The following is a 14,864-nucleotide window of genomic DNA, read 5'->3' as shown; positions in this document are numbered from 1 at the left end:
CTATATTGATGGATTTTTGTCTCTCTATTGGAGCAATGAAAACTATTAATTCAAGTTACAATTCAGCAAGGCTTTATAAAAGTCGACTTATTGTAATACTTTAAAATGATCAGTTTCAGCATTAGCACAGTATTTTACTTCTCAAAGACTTCTTTACATTTATAAAGACCTTTGTTTTCAAATGTTGTTGCTGCTAGGATGTCTGCAGAACAAGTAAGGGTATGTGCCCACTATCAGTAAACGCTGCGGCTTGGACGCTGCTTACTTATTCATCAGCCAGAGCCACCGGACTACTGCCCATAATATCCCACATCATCCCATCAGCCTGGGGTCAGAACCAGATCGCTGAGTGGAACAGTCCTAACTTCCATAACGGGGATCCCTTTAAGAGAGGCCTGGGGTCAGAACCAGAGCGCTGAGTGGATTTGTCCTGACTTCCATACCAATGATCCCTTTAATAGAAGCCTGGGGTGAGTATCAGAGTGATGAGGGATTTACCCTAACTTCCATACCGGGGATCTCTTTAAGAGGGGCCTTGAGTCAGAACCAGAGTGCTGAATGGATTTGCCCTCACTTCCATACCAGGGATCCCTTTAAAGGAGACTGGGATCAGAACCAGAGCGCTGAGTGGATTTGCCGTGACTTGCATACCAATGATCCCTTTAATAGAACCCTGGGGTCAGAATCAGAGTGTTGAGGGATTTGCCCTAACTTCCTTGCAGGAGATCCCTTTAAGACAGCCTGTGGTCAGAACCAAAGCGCAGAGTGGATTTGCCCTAACTTCCATACCAATGCTCCCTTTAAGAGACCCTGGGGTCAGAACCACAGAGCTGATTGGAACGGTCCTAACTTCCATACTAGGGATCCCTTTAAGAGAGGCCTGGGGTCAAAACCAAAGCCCTGGATTGATTTGCTCTGACTTCCATACCAATGATCCCTTTAAGAGGGAAGATGTGCCTATGGGATGGAGGATGTGTGATGGGGATATGGGCAGGGAGGGGGGATTCATTTCTGTCATGTGCCAAAGACATACTGATAGGGAATTTAGATTGTGAGCCCCATCGGGGACAGTGATGATAATGTGTGCAAACTGTAAAGCACTGCAGAATATGCTAGCGCTATATAAAAATAAAGATTATTATTATTATTATGTGCTCTCTGCTCCTTTCAGGGGGGCAGACAGTGGCAGGGAGCTTATGTTCCCGGGGATGCTAGATTTCTCCCACCATGTCAGTGTCTGCTGAGGTGTTGTCCAGTGGGAAAACTTGCTCATAGCAACCAATCACAGCTCAGCTACTTTTAACCAGCTCTGGTGAAATGAGAGATGCTTAGTGATTGGTTGCAAGGAAAATTGTTGCTCATAGCAACCAATCACAGCTCAGCTTCTTTTGAACAGCTCTGGTGAAATGAAAGATGTTTCGTGATTGGTTGGTGATACACACACCCATACATACATACATTCACTTTTATATATAGAGATTGAGAGTCCTCAGTGGTTGATACATTTTGATGGCTAACTGAAAAGATGGTAACAAATTGCAGGCTTTTGAGACTACTCAGGTCTCTTCATCAGGCATTGATAGTATATAGAAACTGAGCACTCAACTTAAGTATAATCAAGGAAGATTTATTGTAGTAGGAAGGAAAACGTTTCGGTCAATAAATGACCTTCTTCAGTTACGTGTATGTGCTAGATTTATTGCAATAGGAGATGCACCTATTGAATAGCTTGGTGTGCTCAGTCTTGGGACATGCTGTCCTCAGGCTTGGCTGGTAAGCTTAATTAGAAGTGAAACAGGCGCATACGTGCCTCCAGACGCGGGATGTATAAATATGAAATCGCAAAAGTTCAGAGGGCTTTGAATGTTGAACGCCAACTTTTTTCTTTAACATCAGATTCTGTACTCTGCCCTTAACTGCACCGAGCAAACTCAGGGGCAATATTTCCCATACAAACATTCACAGAGACCTAAGTTCAGTAGGGACCCATTTATATAAATTCTCCACCATCATTTTACCACATAGGGTTACCCATACCTGCGATGGACAGAAAGGTTCTCACCCCCTCTTTTAAACAACTGTATGACAAATTAAAAATCCCCAAAGTGCCATTCATAGCAATCAACAAGCAACTTGGTGTATGGGTGAAATGCTCCGGGCTCAATGGTTACCTGATAACCTATCCTTTTTACATCCCTCCAACGATCCTCACCTACTTACCAGTCAAGTAAGCCCACATACTCCTCCACATAACCCTAATCTTCACTCATTGAATTCCCACTTAAAGCTCTTGCATCTAACAATCCTTTCCACCTCAAACTTTGGGCCTAGCATTACACCTACGTCATGTGTCCCTTCCTTTCCACTTGGTGTGCATAGTCCAGACCGCTACCTTTACATATTTCAGACATTTAGAAATCAATTTGTAATGCATTTTAGAGAATTCTTAGAGAATTGTTTACCAGATTATACCTTCACTATGCCAATGTCTGACTCCTGTCCAGGAGGGGCATTTACTCCCTCGTCTTCAGGAAATGGCATCTTCCCCTGTCCATGTAGGACCACTCTCAGTCCAGCAGCTGTGCTCAGGCTACTGATATACTCATGCTGCTCAATAAAAAGCTCCATTGTCAGACCTGTCAGTAAAGATGAGTAATCAGTATAAATTAATACATACCAAACATACATTATATAAAACTTAGCCCCCAAATCATATGTGACGCAAATCTAATCATTGCCTTAAATAAAGTGCATGCAGATGACCTTTCTGTAGTGATATAATTAATAACTTGTCTACCTAGAAAATATTTATTTCTTATATTTATACTGCTCAGAGAAAACTAGGGTTGACTGAACTGCAGTATAGATCTTTCTCAATAATGCAAAAGTAGAAAATCACATTACATTTATGCAAATAAATCTACATAAATTACAGGTTGGACTTGCAAGATACATCTCCTATCACTCATGCCTCTGAATACAACTGTAACCTCAACTCAATGCATAAGACTTAGAACAATCTCAGTTTTCTAATCTGACAATCATTAAAAAGTGATGAGAGAATGTTATATGGCTCATAAGAGTTATAGGTTTAGGGAAAAAATGCTTAATATAACATCACCATAACTGAATCCAGCCTTGGTGGCATTTAGGACCTCTACTTCTTTTCTTGAAGATTGATTTCCTGGTCCATTAAAGGTATAACAGTTTCCAAGCTTGGGATTCAGGAAAGGGGAAAAGAAGCTGAAAAAGAGAATGTATTCATTTGTGTATACTGTTCAGACAGAGTTGTGTATTTTTTCAAATTGACTCTGACAATCACATAAATACATATAGTCATGGCCAAAAGTGTTGGTACCATTGAAATATTTCTCCCAGACAATAATTGTAATTACACGTTTTCTTATACACATTTATTTCCTTAGTGTATGTTGGAACAATATAAAAAAGTAGACAAAAAAAGTCAAATTGGACATCCTTTCACACAAAACCCCAAAATGGACCGGACAAAATTGTTGGCACCTTTCCAAACTTGTGAGTAAAAAACTTTCAAACTCACCTGTGGCATGTAACAGGTGTGGGCAGTCTCAAAATCACACCTTATAAACCAGATAAAAAGGGGAGAAGTTGACTCAATCTTTGCATTGTGTGTTTGTGTGTTTGCCACATTAAGCATGGAGTACAGAAAGAGGAGAAGAGAACTGTCTGAGGACTTGAGAACCAAAATTGTTGAATGATATCAACAACCTCAAGGTTACAAGTCCATCTCCAGAGATCTTGATGTGCCTTTGTCCATGGTGCACATTATAATCAAAAAGTTTACAACCCATGGCACTGTAGCTAATTTCCTTGGATGTGAAGGTCAGAGACAAATTGATGAAAGGTTGCCAAGCAGGATTGTCCAGAAGGTGGATAAGCAGCCCTAATCATGTTTCAAAGAAATTCAAACTGTCGTGCAGACTCAGGGTGCATCAGTTTTAGCATGACTGTCGACATTTGAATGAAAAGAAAGCACTGCGGCTGGAGACCCAAGAGAACCCCACTGCTGACACAGAGACTAGAGATGGGCGGACACCTGGATGTTCGGGTCCAGCGGGTTTAGCTAAGCAGTTATAAAAAGTTCGGATTTGGGTACCAGAACAGTACCCGAGCCCGAAGCTGAACTTGAATGGGGGCCCGAACATCCAGTGTGCATGACAGCATGGAAAACACTGCTTCTGTGACCGCCCTCTTTCTGAGCTGGGAAAACCATCCTGTCTGGCCTATGCTTTTACTAGTGGTTCAGTCCCTCCGTCCTCGTTCACATTCACGTCACTTGGCAAGTGAAAGTGTTTTAAATACTAGAGTTAGGACTGTCCCACAAAGGTTGCCTTGATGTGGCGGGATGGCTTTCACATTATTTTGATCAAAATTATGTTTGCTAAATACCCTTATTATTATTATTATTATTATTATTATTATTATTATTATTATTACCTTTATGCATTATTTGCAGTTTATTTTTTACTTTTTAATTTTAGGATATTTGTGTTTTTCGCTTTTTGTTTTCTCTGGTTAATGGTCATGTGTTAATATGCACTTACATTGTGCATACACATTAACTTACTTTCTCAGTTCAGACTCCAGTTTTTTTTTACATTGTGAGGAGCAGCATGTCTTATCGTGGTGGCATCAGCCACCAGGATTGAAGGCGATCCAAGGCCCGGGCGGAGACGGGCCTGCGCTTCGAACTCTGGTGGTCTGAGGAACTGGAGGAGCGACCCTTGATCCAGTGGCCACGCCTGCCAACTGTGGAGGCCGAGAACTATGAGGAGGATGAAGGACTAGCGATGCCCCAATAGGAGCCCGCAGGCGTGAAGAAGACTCTGGAGGCGGCCCTGCGAGGCATCATGGCAGTCGCGATGGCTGACCCTGGCGACCTCGCTAAAGGACTGTCATCGGGCATGGCGGTGGGTAAAGAGCCCCCACCTGGCCATCTCGTCACCTCACCTATGGCACACCTGCTTCCTGTGGCCCAGCCGTCTTTGCCGGAGCTGTCCGGCCAGTCCCCTCCATTGTCATCTTCAGCAGTGATGGCCCCTGCGCTTCCCCAAGTCATCCCCATTCTGCATAACACCCATAGCAGGGGTGTGGAGGAACGCCGTGTATCTATGGTCGCGGAGGATGAGTGGATCCATGAGGTCAATTCGGGAGAAAAGGCGTCGGGAGCGCCAGATCATGCGTGAGCTGCGGTGCCCCGGTGGAGGAACCGCAGCAGGCCGGATGACCTGCGGCCTCGTCAGGTATCTAAACTGAAGCAAGGGCTATGGTTTCCTGCAGGAGCAGGAAACCGGGGCCAAAGTTTATATTAATGCTGGGTCTCATGTTTTGTGGTCCTCTTCAAGAGGGTGACTACGTGGATTTCATTAAAGAGCAAGGACTCCAGGGACCCTACACAGTGGCAATAAAAATGGCCTCTGACTGGGAGACCAGCCCACCATAGGGGACCCTGAGTGTAGAGCGGCTGGATGCCGTGGCTGCAGTCACTCCAGCTGCACAGGAGAGAATGGTGCCTCAGGGCAGTGAGGTGGCCGCCGATGTAATCGTGGTGCCGGAAGCTCCGGGAGCTGCAGGACCATCACAGGAGGGAGTGTGGATCTGGAGAAACAGCGGGGACTCCTCCTCCTACAGTGGGTCCTCATCTAATGTGTATGTGGTGGTGCAGAGTCCGAATGCGGCCCACTATGCAAGTCAACGGCCGTGTACAGACTGAGTGGCCCCTTTAAGATTTGATATAGTTGCCGATTGCACCCAGAGCAAGGGACTGTTCCATGTCAATAAGAGGGCAGTCACCCCTGTATGGTGCCCAAAGACATTGGCGCCTGATTTGGCCACTGGTTAAGTGGCCATGCTTATTTGTTTTCCTCTCCTCCCAGTTTGTTTGCACCCATAGGTGCCTCCCTTGCTGGATCACAGGACCAAAACCCCACAGGGGTTAACTACGATGGACTGTGGGTGTGTGGTTACTCGACTGAACTGTGCTATCCCTGAACTGTACCCCATTTCTGCCCTTTGGACTACCCCCTTGTTGAAAACGCAGCACACCACCCCGTAAAAGCCCGTGGTCCACTCACAGGAGGGAGGGGGATGAACTGCCAGGTCTGAATGAGGCCCTTCTCAAGGACTGTTGAGCCATTCTGGAGGACTATGGTCATAATATAGACTGTGTTATGTTTTCAGTTTTATTGAACTGAAGAGTCTTAAAGGGCCGGCCGGTCACTGTGAAAGACTTTGGTATTATGGACTATGTTTCTTTTAAGCCTGATGGTTTCAGGAACAATGGGCCCAGGGTCACGTGGACCCCTATGCAGAGAGAGACTTGGACTCTTATGTTAATCTTATTTGAAAACTGTTGCACAAAAGTTTGTGCCTATGTTGCTGCTAATTTTGTGAAGGTTGCCGTGGCCAAGGACAGCTATGTTTACAGGAGGAAGGAGTGTAAGGAGGTGGCGGAGGACCTCAATACTCCCTCTCTCCTTCCTGTGTGGCCCCTGAGCACTTGATATAAATATGTTCTTAATGTATTGTGTTAATGTCTGTGATCACATTGTTCTTACTGTATATGCCATGTGATTCCATTGAACTGCCTCATATTGATGTGTGGTATTTACTATGTGCGTATGTAAATATGTTGTATCCTTATGTACTACTGTGTATCCTTTCATTGTGGGAAGTTCCCCTTTAAATGTTCAATATCTTTATTGCTGTGCTACATTTGCCATGTTGTTGTAGAACTAGGGAAAGCAAAGAGCTAATGAGTGGGTTGGGCCAGCAGCAGCATAAGGTGGCAGGAGGCTGCTGCTCCCAGTCCGAAACCCGGGCACATTCACCCTGGGCAGTCATGTGGCTACAGCCGGGGGATTGCCAGACTCCCTGTAGGGAGAGGATCTGCTGCCCTGGGCGAAAGGACACAACTGAGCATTGCCAGACTCCCAGGAGGGGGGAACTCTACTGCCCTAGAGTTAGGACTAAAGGACTAAGGATTTAGGGACCACATCACAGGCCCCAGGACTTTGGATGGGCCCCATCTGAAGGGACTATAAATGTGGCGTCCCTGAGGGTTCAGTCGCCACAGAGGTACTGCACCTCCTCCTAAGGTGTGGTACCCCACTATCCAGGTAAGGTGGAGACACCTGACCACACTCCAACACCTGCCCCCAGCACGGACACTTTAGAATAGCAGCGCACCCTGTAAGTCAGCTGCTTCGGTTCACCAAGGGTGCTGGGGAAGCGGGTGGAGCTTAGACTGCACAAGAGAGCGGAAGAAGGTTAGGAAGGGGTCAGTTAGTGAGAGAAGATCCCCGGAGAGGGATGGAGTGGAATTAAGTGCAGCAGCAGACTGTTGTGAGTCGGAGCTGTTGGCACGGGAAAAAGCAAGAGAAAGCCTGATTCTTCAGAAGGGAGACAGATTAGTACAGAACGTGGGGAGAAGAGAACTGAGGACAAGGGTGAGCGCAGAGCCCTTCCTTAAGTTAAAGCGCATGGGTCGGAGTCCGGTATCCGAAGTTGTAGGGATGCTGATGGTCCTGCAGCAGAAACCGGAGGAATAGAAGTTGTCACCACTTTATTTCCACCTAAGACTCGGGGGCACGATAGCAACGTGTGTGAGCCGGGACCTGATAGTAGGAAGTCCCCGAAGCGGGCTACAGCTATCTTCCATACGAGTGAAGTTCCAAGTAACATCTGGAAGGAGGAACTTGAGTCTAATTCACGACTGCAAGTACCTTAGTTTAGACGCTAGTGAGGAGACATTCAGGAAAGGCATGTGTTGGAGGAGTGCTGGAAAGGTGTACTCTATCTTGCCTGGGAGTTGGCTGAGCCCCTGACCTGGAGGACTCGGCACCGACACGGGCATCTGTGTGCACCAGACTGTGAGTAAAGCCTTTGAACTAAAAGCCCTTGTGTCCTCCACTTATTCCTGCGCCACTCATCCAGCACTGTTACGTCTCTGTTCCCAACACTACACCATCTTCCTCAACACCTATCCCTACTGCCCTGGGACTACAGCTCCACTTGTGGGGAGCCTCAACATCATTGCTGCACCCCACCATCTGTCCCAGAGAAGCAACCCTGCAGCGCTGGTCAAACTGACCAGAAACCACAGGTGGCATCACGAATCATCTCAATAACTTTATCCCCATCACTCTACCCCTTTTACATTGACTGCCTGAGGCCACGGACCGGGTCACTACCACTTTGACATCTCCCATTGAAATCAACGGGCCCGGCACCGAGTACCCCACGGCCTCCGGGGCGAGCCATAAACATCCAGATTCCAGCGAGTGGACTGATTGCTTGATCTCGGCCACTGTGGCCGTTGTGGGCACGGCCATGGATAGTGTCAGGGAAAGAGCAGGAAGCCAGTGTTTTCTTTTTTACTACCTATTCCTACTTCTTTACTATTGAAAAGCATAAAATAAAGTTATCCCTGTTGGATCACAGCGGTGACCCTGGATTTTGATTGCCGGACTGCAGTGGCTGGAAAGAAAAGGTAACCCATGGGAAGGAGTTGTGTTAGTCCTGTCTATTTATGTGCAAGGGGCCAGGGGTGCTCGCTGATCTTTTGCTCAGTGGACTCTCTCTGTGGACTGTTTCTTTAAGTAACTCGGCCATAACTACCCCCCGTGCCACCTTGTTACACCAACAGTCAAATATGGTTGTTGTTTGCTGCCTCTGGCATTGGGTGCCCTGACCGTGTGCAAGTCAGCTTGAAATCTAAAGAATATCAAGGGATTTAGGGTCACAATGTAATGCCCAGTGTCATAAAGCTGGGTTTGCTGCCTAGGTTATGGGTTTTCCAGCACAACAATGACCCCAAACATACTTCAAGAAGCACCCAGAAATGGATGGAAACAAAGTCCTGGAGAGTTCAGAAGTGGCCAGCAATGGGTCTGGATCTAAATCCCATTGAACTCTTGTGGAAAGATCTTGAAATTGCTGTTAGGAGAAGGCACCTTTTAAAAATGAGAGACCTGGAGCTGAATGCTAGTCAAAAATTCCAGTTGAGAGTTTGTTGATGGTTATAGAAAGCAATTGATTGCAGTTATTTCTTCCAAAGGGTGTTCAACCAATTATTAAGTTGTCTGGCCCATTTTTGGGGATAAGTGTAAAATGATGTCCAATTTGCCTTTGTTTCTCTGTTTTTTTTGTGTTGTTTCAATACACACAAAGGAAATAAACATGTGTATAACAAAATATGTATAATTGTAATAATTTTATGTGAGAAATACTTCATTTTCTAGAACAATTTCAAGGGTGTGGACACTTATACAGAATTGGGCAAACATAGTATGGAGGCACTTAGGTCAAGGGGCCCATGAATAGAGGTGGTAAAATTCTGCAACAGCAATACAATCATTCCATTCTGCATACCTAACATGGATGGTGAAGGCAAGGGGTTGCTTAGAAAAATAACATCAGGCTATCTCAGGATGATGGTTTGGGATGGCAACCAGCAAGTACAAACAGCAATATTTAGAACTTAAATAAGCACCCCCATCAAAGATTGTTTAATCTAAATATATTGCAATCATCATATTATATGGCACCGTGTGTCACAGCGGGAACTCGCACGCATTTACAGCTTTGTGCAACTCATTGCGTTCACCGATCTGCTTCTCCTCATGTCAGGCCGCCATACTGAGTCCTCATGCAGCACTTCCAACTCTGCTGCATATCTCTACTTTTTCCACCCGGCAATAGGGAGTTGCAGCTATGTGCTTACAATGACTCTCTCTGCATTTCTACACAGCTAATGGTTAAAAGGATCTGGTAGTGGATACAAAGTCACTAAAAAGTAAATAAACTGTGACATACTATGCTATTTATCAATGCATGTCATGATATTTACAGTCTTTGCAGAACCTTTCCTTGAACTCAAAACTATGAGGTACCCTTGCATATTCTAGATCTTACTAGAATCTCCATATGTCTATTTCCATGTTCATTCTATTTCTACAAGAACATCTGCCCCATATATTAAAGGATAACTAAACTCATAAAAAAATTTTTTACATTTCCACATTTTTTTGCCACTTAAAAAAAATTCATATTTGTTCACTGTGTAATTGTACTGACTTGAAGAATTATATTGCCAGGTTAGTTTTACTATATAGTGAACATAGTAAATAAAAATCCCCAAACAATTGTGAAATTGCACTTTTTTTGCAATTTCGACTCACCTATTTTCCAGTGTGTCACATGATAAAATGAATGATGTCATTCAAAAGTACAACTTGTCCTGCAAAAAAGAAGACCTCATATGGCTTTAATTACGGAAAAATAAAAAATGCTATGGCTCTTGGGATAAGGGGAGAAAAAAACGAAAGCGAAAAAACTGAACATGGCCACGGCATAAAAGGGTTAAACATGGTTTGAGATATTAACCCCTTAACGACCGCCAATACGCCTTTTAACGGGGGTTGTTAAGGGTACTTATTCCTCAATGCTGCTTTTTAACAGCACTGAGAAATAAAGGTATCGCACCTCCCAGCGTCGGAAAATCTCCAGGGGTAGCTGAATCCCCGGAGAACATGATTCGGGTCGTTTTTTACCATCCTCAGTGTTGTGTTCGCCGTTATTCACCAAATAAAGGCAATGGCAAAAATGTCCGATTTCCCATTCATTTCTCTCTCCTCTGAAATGATCTAGCATACCTAAGGAGAGAGAAATGGGAGCCCCCAGTACCTCCAGTATCCCTGCACACTCTGGCTCTGTCCTCCATCTTTGTCCTGGAAGATAATAGCATGCGCATGCACAGTGTGCCCACCGAGATCTGCAGGCCGTCACCTGGCAACAATAAGAGATTTTTCCTATTGATTAATTTTGAGCATTGTGATAGACCCTATCACAGTGATCAAAATAAAAAAATAGTAAATCAAACCCCCCTTTATCATCCCCTTAGTCAGGTACAAATAATAAAGGAAAAAAATACATTTTTTATATTTTTCCATTAGGGTTAGGATTGGGGTTACAGCTAGGGTTAGAGTTGGGGCTCGAACTGGGGTTAGGTTTGGGCTGGGGCTAGGGTTAGGTTTGAGGCTAGGGTTGTGTTGGGGTTAGGGTTGTGGTGTTGGAGTTAGGGTTGTGGTGTTGGAGTTATGATTGTGGTTAGGGTTGGGATTATGGCTAGGGTTAGGATTAGGGTTAGGGGTGAGTTGTAATTAGAGTTGTGGCTAGGGTTATAGTTAGGGTTAGGATTAGGGATAGGGGTGTGTTGGGGTTAGGGTTGTGGTTAGGGATGTATTTGGGTTGGAGTGAGAATTGAGGGGTTTTCACTGTTTAGGTACATCAGGGGGTCTCCAAATGCGACATGGCACCCGTCATTGATTCCAGCCAATTTTGCGTTCAAAAAGTCAAACGTTGCTCCCTCCCTTCTGAGCTCTGCCATAGTCCCAAACAGTGGCTTTCCCCCACATACGGAGTATCGGTGTACTCAGGAGAAATTGCACTCTAAATTTAGTGGTTCATTTTCTCCTGTTCCCCTTATGAAAATAAAAAGGTTTGGGTCTAAAGTAATTTTTTTGTGAAAAAAGTAAAATGTTCATTTATTCCTTCCCCAGTGTTCTCGTGAAGTACCTGAAGGGTTAATAAACTTCTTGAGTGTGGTTTTGAGCACCTTGAAGGGTGCAGTTTTTAGAATGGTGTCACTTTTGGGTATTTTCTGTTATATTGACCCCCCAAACTCACTTCAAATGTTAGGTAACATAGTAACATAGTAACATAGTAATTAAGGTTGAAGGGAGACTTTAAGTCCATCTAGTTCAACCCATATCCTATCCTAACTTGCCCTAACATGTTGATCCAGAGGAAGGCAAAAAAACCCCATGTGGCAACAGTAAGCTTCACATTGGGGTAGTACCTAGAAAAAATGGTTTTGTAAATTTTGTTTGGAAAATGAGAAAGCGCTGGTCAAATTTTAACCCTTATAACATCCTAACAAAAAAAATTATGTTTCCAAAATTGTGCTGATGTAAAGTTGACATGTGAGAACTGCTATGTATTAACTATTTTGTGCGATATGACTCTCTGATTTAAGGGCACTTAAATTAAGTTTGAAAATTGCAAAAATTTTTAAAAATTTGCCAAATTTCCAGTTTTTCATAAATAAACGCAAGTCATATAAAAGAAATTTTACCACTAACATGAAGTACAATATGTCACGAAAAAAACATTCTCAGGATCAGTGGAATCCGTTGAAGCGTTCCAGAGTTAGAACCACATATAGTGACAGTGGTCAGAATTGTAAAAATTGGCTTGGTCAGTATTGGAAAATTGGCTCTGTCATTAAGGGGTTAAAGGCACTTTTTATTAGTTTTGATCTGTCTAGGTCTTGAAACTCAAATGAATAGCTCAAACCAAGTTGCAGAAATACTCTGATTATTCTCGATTATGAGCAGAATGTCGTGCTCAAGACTTTGCATTGAGCCTGTACACTGAAGCAGTTCTTCCCCTTGCCTTTATCAGTGACAATACCTTTTCAAAATGTGTCCGCTTAGTGGAATTAATAAAATATGGAATTTATTCAGGTGAATGCCATTTTTATATAACACAAGGAGTGCTTAAGTCAAGCTAAAAAGTGCTGCTAGCAGAACGTAACTCTATTCTAGATCATATACGACCTCCTTCACAACCTTTATGGCTCTACTTTGGAGCCAATGTAAAAAGTATATTAAGATTTTACATTAATATCAAGCAACAAGGAAAAGTCAGTTATTGCAATCACTTTAACAATATATTAAATATGGTTCCCAGAAGCTTAATTTAACCATGCTAACCTTTCATTGCAGGACATATCATGAAAGACACAGGAAATCAGCATGTCTTCTAGCTGGTGTCCTAACGTCATCTGCTCTTGGGTACTTAGCTGAGACATAGCAAAAGCAAATTTCCTTTCCCATGCATTACTGTTTAGACCATGTTCCTTTTCATGATCTGACATCAGTGATAATTGGTCATTTAGAGCCTTGTATCTTGATGAATTAAGATGGGATTTCCGTGCCCGATTAAGGTTGCAAAAAGTGATGGCTGGAAATGGAAGCCGAGCACTGTTCACCAGTATAACCTTCTCTTGTGTGGGATACTGAAGATAGGTAGCCGTTAACTGACTGCACTGCCATAACATGCAGCCTAATACTAGGAACACAAAAGCTGCCCAGCAACAGCTCCTCCATCGGTTCTGAGAATGTATGATGTTTGGCACTCCATGAGCACTAGTGTGACGAAGAGTATGGATGCAAATTGACCGTAAAGAAGTTCTCTGCTGCCATCCCATGATGGTGAAAAAATTAAAACATCAAGCATTCATCACTTGTATGCAATAAGGTATGGAGGAAAAAATGATGATCGCTCCTTAATATGATACTTTGTGCTTTCAGGAGTTTACAAGTCCAGTAACCGGAATGATAAAATGTAGAGCAAGGTAAGCTAAGGCTATGATTTATATATACCTGCCTATGGTAATTAATGACAATGGCCTCCAAGGAGAGAGTGTCCTACTGTTAATTAGCAGGCATGTAATTAAAACTAAAGAAAGCTGCTTTCAATAAGATTTTTGAAGTCCTAGCACAGGGATTTCAGATCTAGAAGCTTAGCGATTTTGTCAGCGCAGTCAACAATATTTATCCTTTACAGCCGTGTTTTAATTACTTTTTGTTTATTGTCTATACTGTTACTTTTACTTTTAATATTAGATTATATTTTATGCTGTATAATTTTAGATATAGTATTAGTGAACAGTTATTTATATAATTCTCTGATTAATAATTTTATTTTCCATTGTAATTATTCTTTGCATTTTTATGTGATTGCCGTAGGAGAAAGAAAGATCTCAACTTTACAAGCCACATTTTGGTAAAACTTGTGTTTATTAGAACAAAGATTGACGGAAAGCATCAGAAGAAGAGATGATCCTCTAGTGGCTCAGATCTTATCTAAAAAACTAGGTCAATTTCCAATAGGATCCAATCACAACAGAATACCATTTGAAGCTGCCGGTGGAGACAATCAAAACTATTTGTCACACTTTTTGTGTTATGAACTTGCCCATGTAAGTAGGGATGAGCTTTCCGATATTGAAATCTTGGAAATCGACCCGATATTTGCGATATCGGAATTCCGATTCCGATATTTTTTTCACATCGGAAATCGGAAATCCCATAATCCTTCAGCCTCTGAGCGCTCTGTGGAGCCAATCAGGAGCTGAAGAATTGCTGACAACATTGTGTAACTCCCCTAAGCTTGGTAGGAGGCGTCCAAACTTGCTAGCTAGGAGCTGCGCTGCGATTGGCTGGCTGAATGGTGTGATCAGGCAGTATAAAAGGCTGCGCCTGCCATTTTAGCCTCACTCTACTGTGAAAGCAGATAGGGATAGGTTGCTGTTGGAGATAGGGAGAGATCTCGGATCTAATAGCGATAGAAATTGTTTTTCAGCGACTATAGCAGCCCCTGTGTGTTACAGAAGCAGTCATTTTCCTCACTGACCCTGCTCAGGTTCATTTTTTGTGCTGTGCAGGCTCTCGGTGAGGTGCTTAGTGAGACAGTGCAGAGCACATTCAATGCAGCTGCTGCAGCTCCTCTTGCTGCAGCACTGTGTGGTGTGTGTCTCACTGCCTTTTCTTCTCAACTCTTAAATCCCCTTCCCCTATTTTTTCCTAAAAGTTAAACACTATATAGGGATTGTGCTGTGAGGGACCGAAACAACCTCTGTGGCTGGTGCCACACAGCACCTGGCCCAGTCCCGGAGAATCCTTTTTTTTTGGTATCACAGCAGTGTCATTTACTGCGCTGTGATATCCGACCGTAACGTGTACACCAATACCACAAAC

The 14,864-nt window shown here is 43.4% G+C and overlaps 1 protein-coding gene across 1 annotated transcript in view; it reads right to left on the bottom strand.

The window, feature by feature from the left end:
* The window catches only part of LOC141069483 (epithelial sodium channel subunit alpha-like), an 80,865-nt gene extending 67,553 nt beyond the window's left edge, over nt 1-13,312 (bottom strand). The window contains exons 1-3 of the mRNA XM_073560792.1: nt 12,816-13,312; nt 3,122-3,243; nt 2,473-2,636 (exon numbers count right to left, since the gene is read on the bottom strand). Coding sequence (XP_073416893.1) covers nt 2,473-2,636; nt 3,122-3,243; nt 12,816-13,312 — 783 coding nt within the window. The remainder of the gene's footprint in view (nt 1-2,472; nt 2,637-3,121; nt 3,244-12,815) is intronic.
* Nucleotides 13,313-14,864: the final 1,552 nt, after the last annotated feature.

Source organism: Dendrobates tinctorius, unplaced genomic scaffold, assembly GCF_039654945.1.
Source record: "Dendrobates tinctorius isolate UK_male_01 unplaced genomic scaffold, ASM3965494v1 ptg000001l, whole genome shotgun sequence".
In the NCBI taxonomy this organism is placed as follows: domain Eukaryota; kingdom Metazoa; phylum Chordata; class Amphibia; order Anura; family Dendrobatidae; genus Dendrobates; species Dendrobates tinctorius.
The sequence above is the reverse complement of the archived record's forward strand: the minus strand, read 5'-3'. Positions and strand labels throughout refer to the sequence as shown.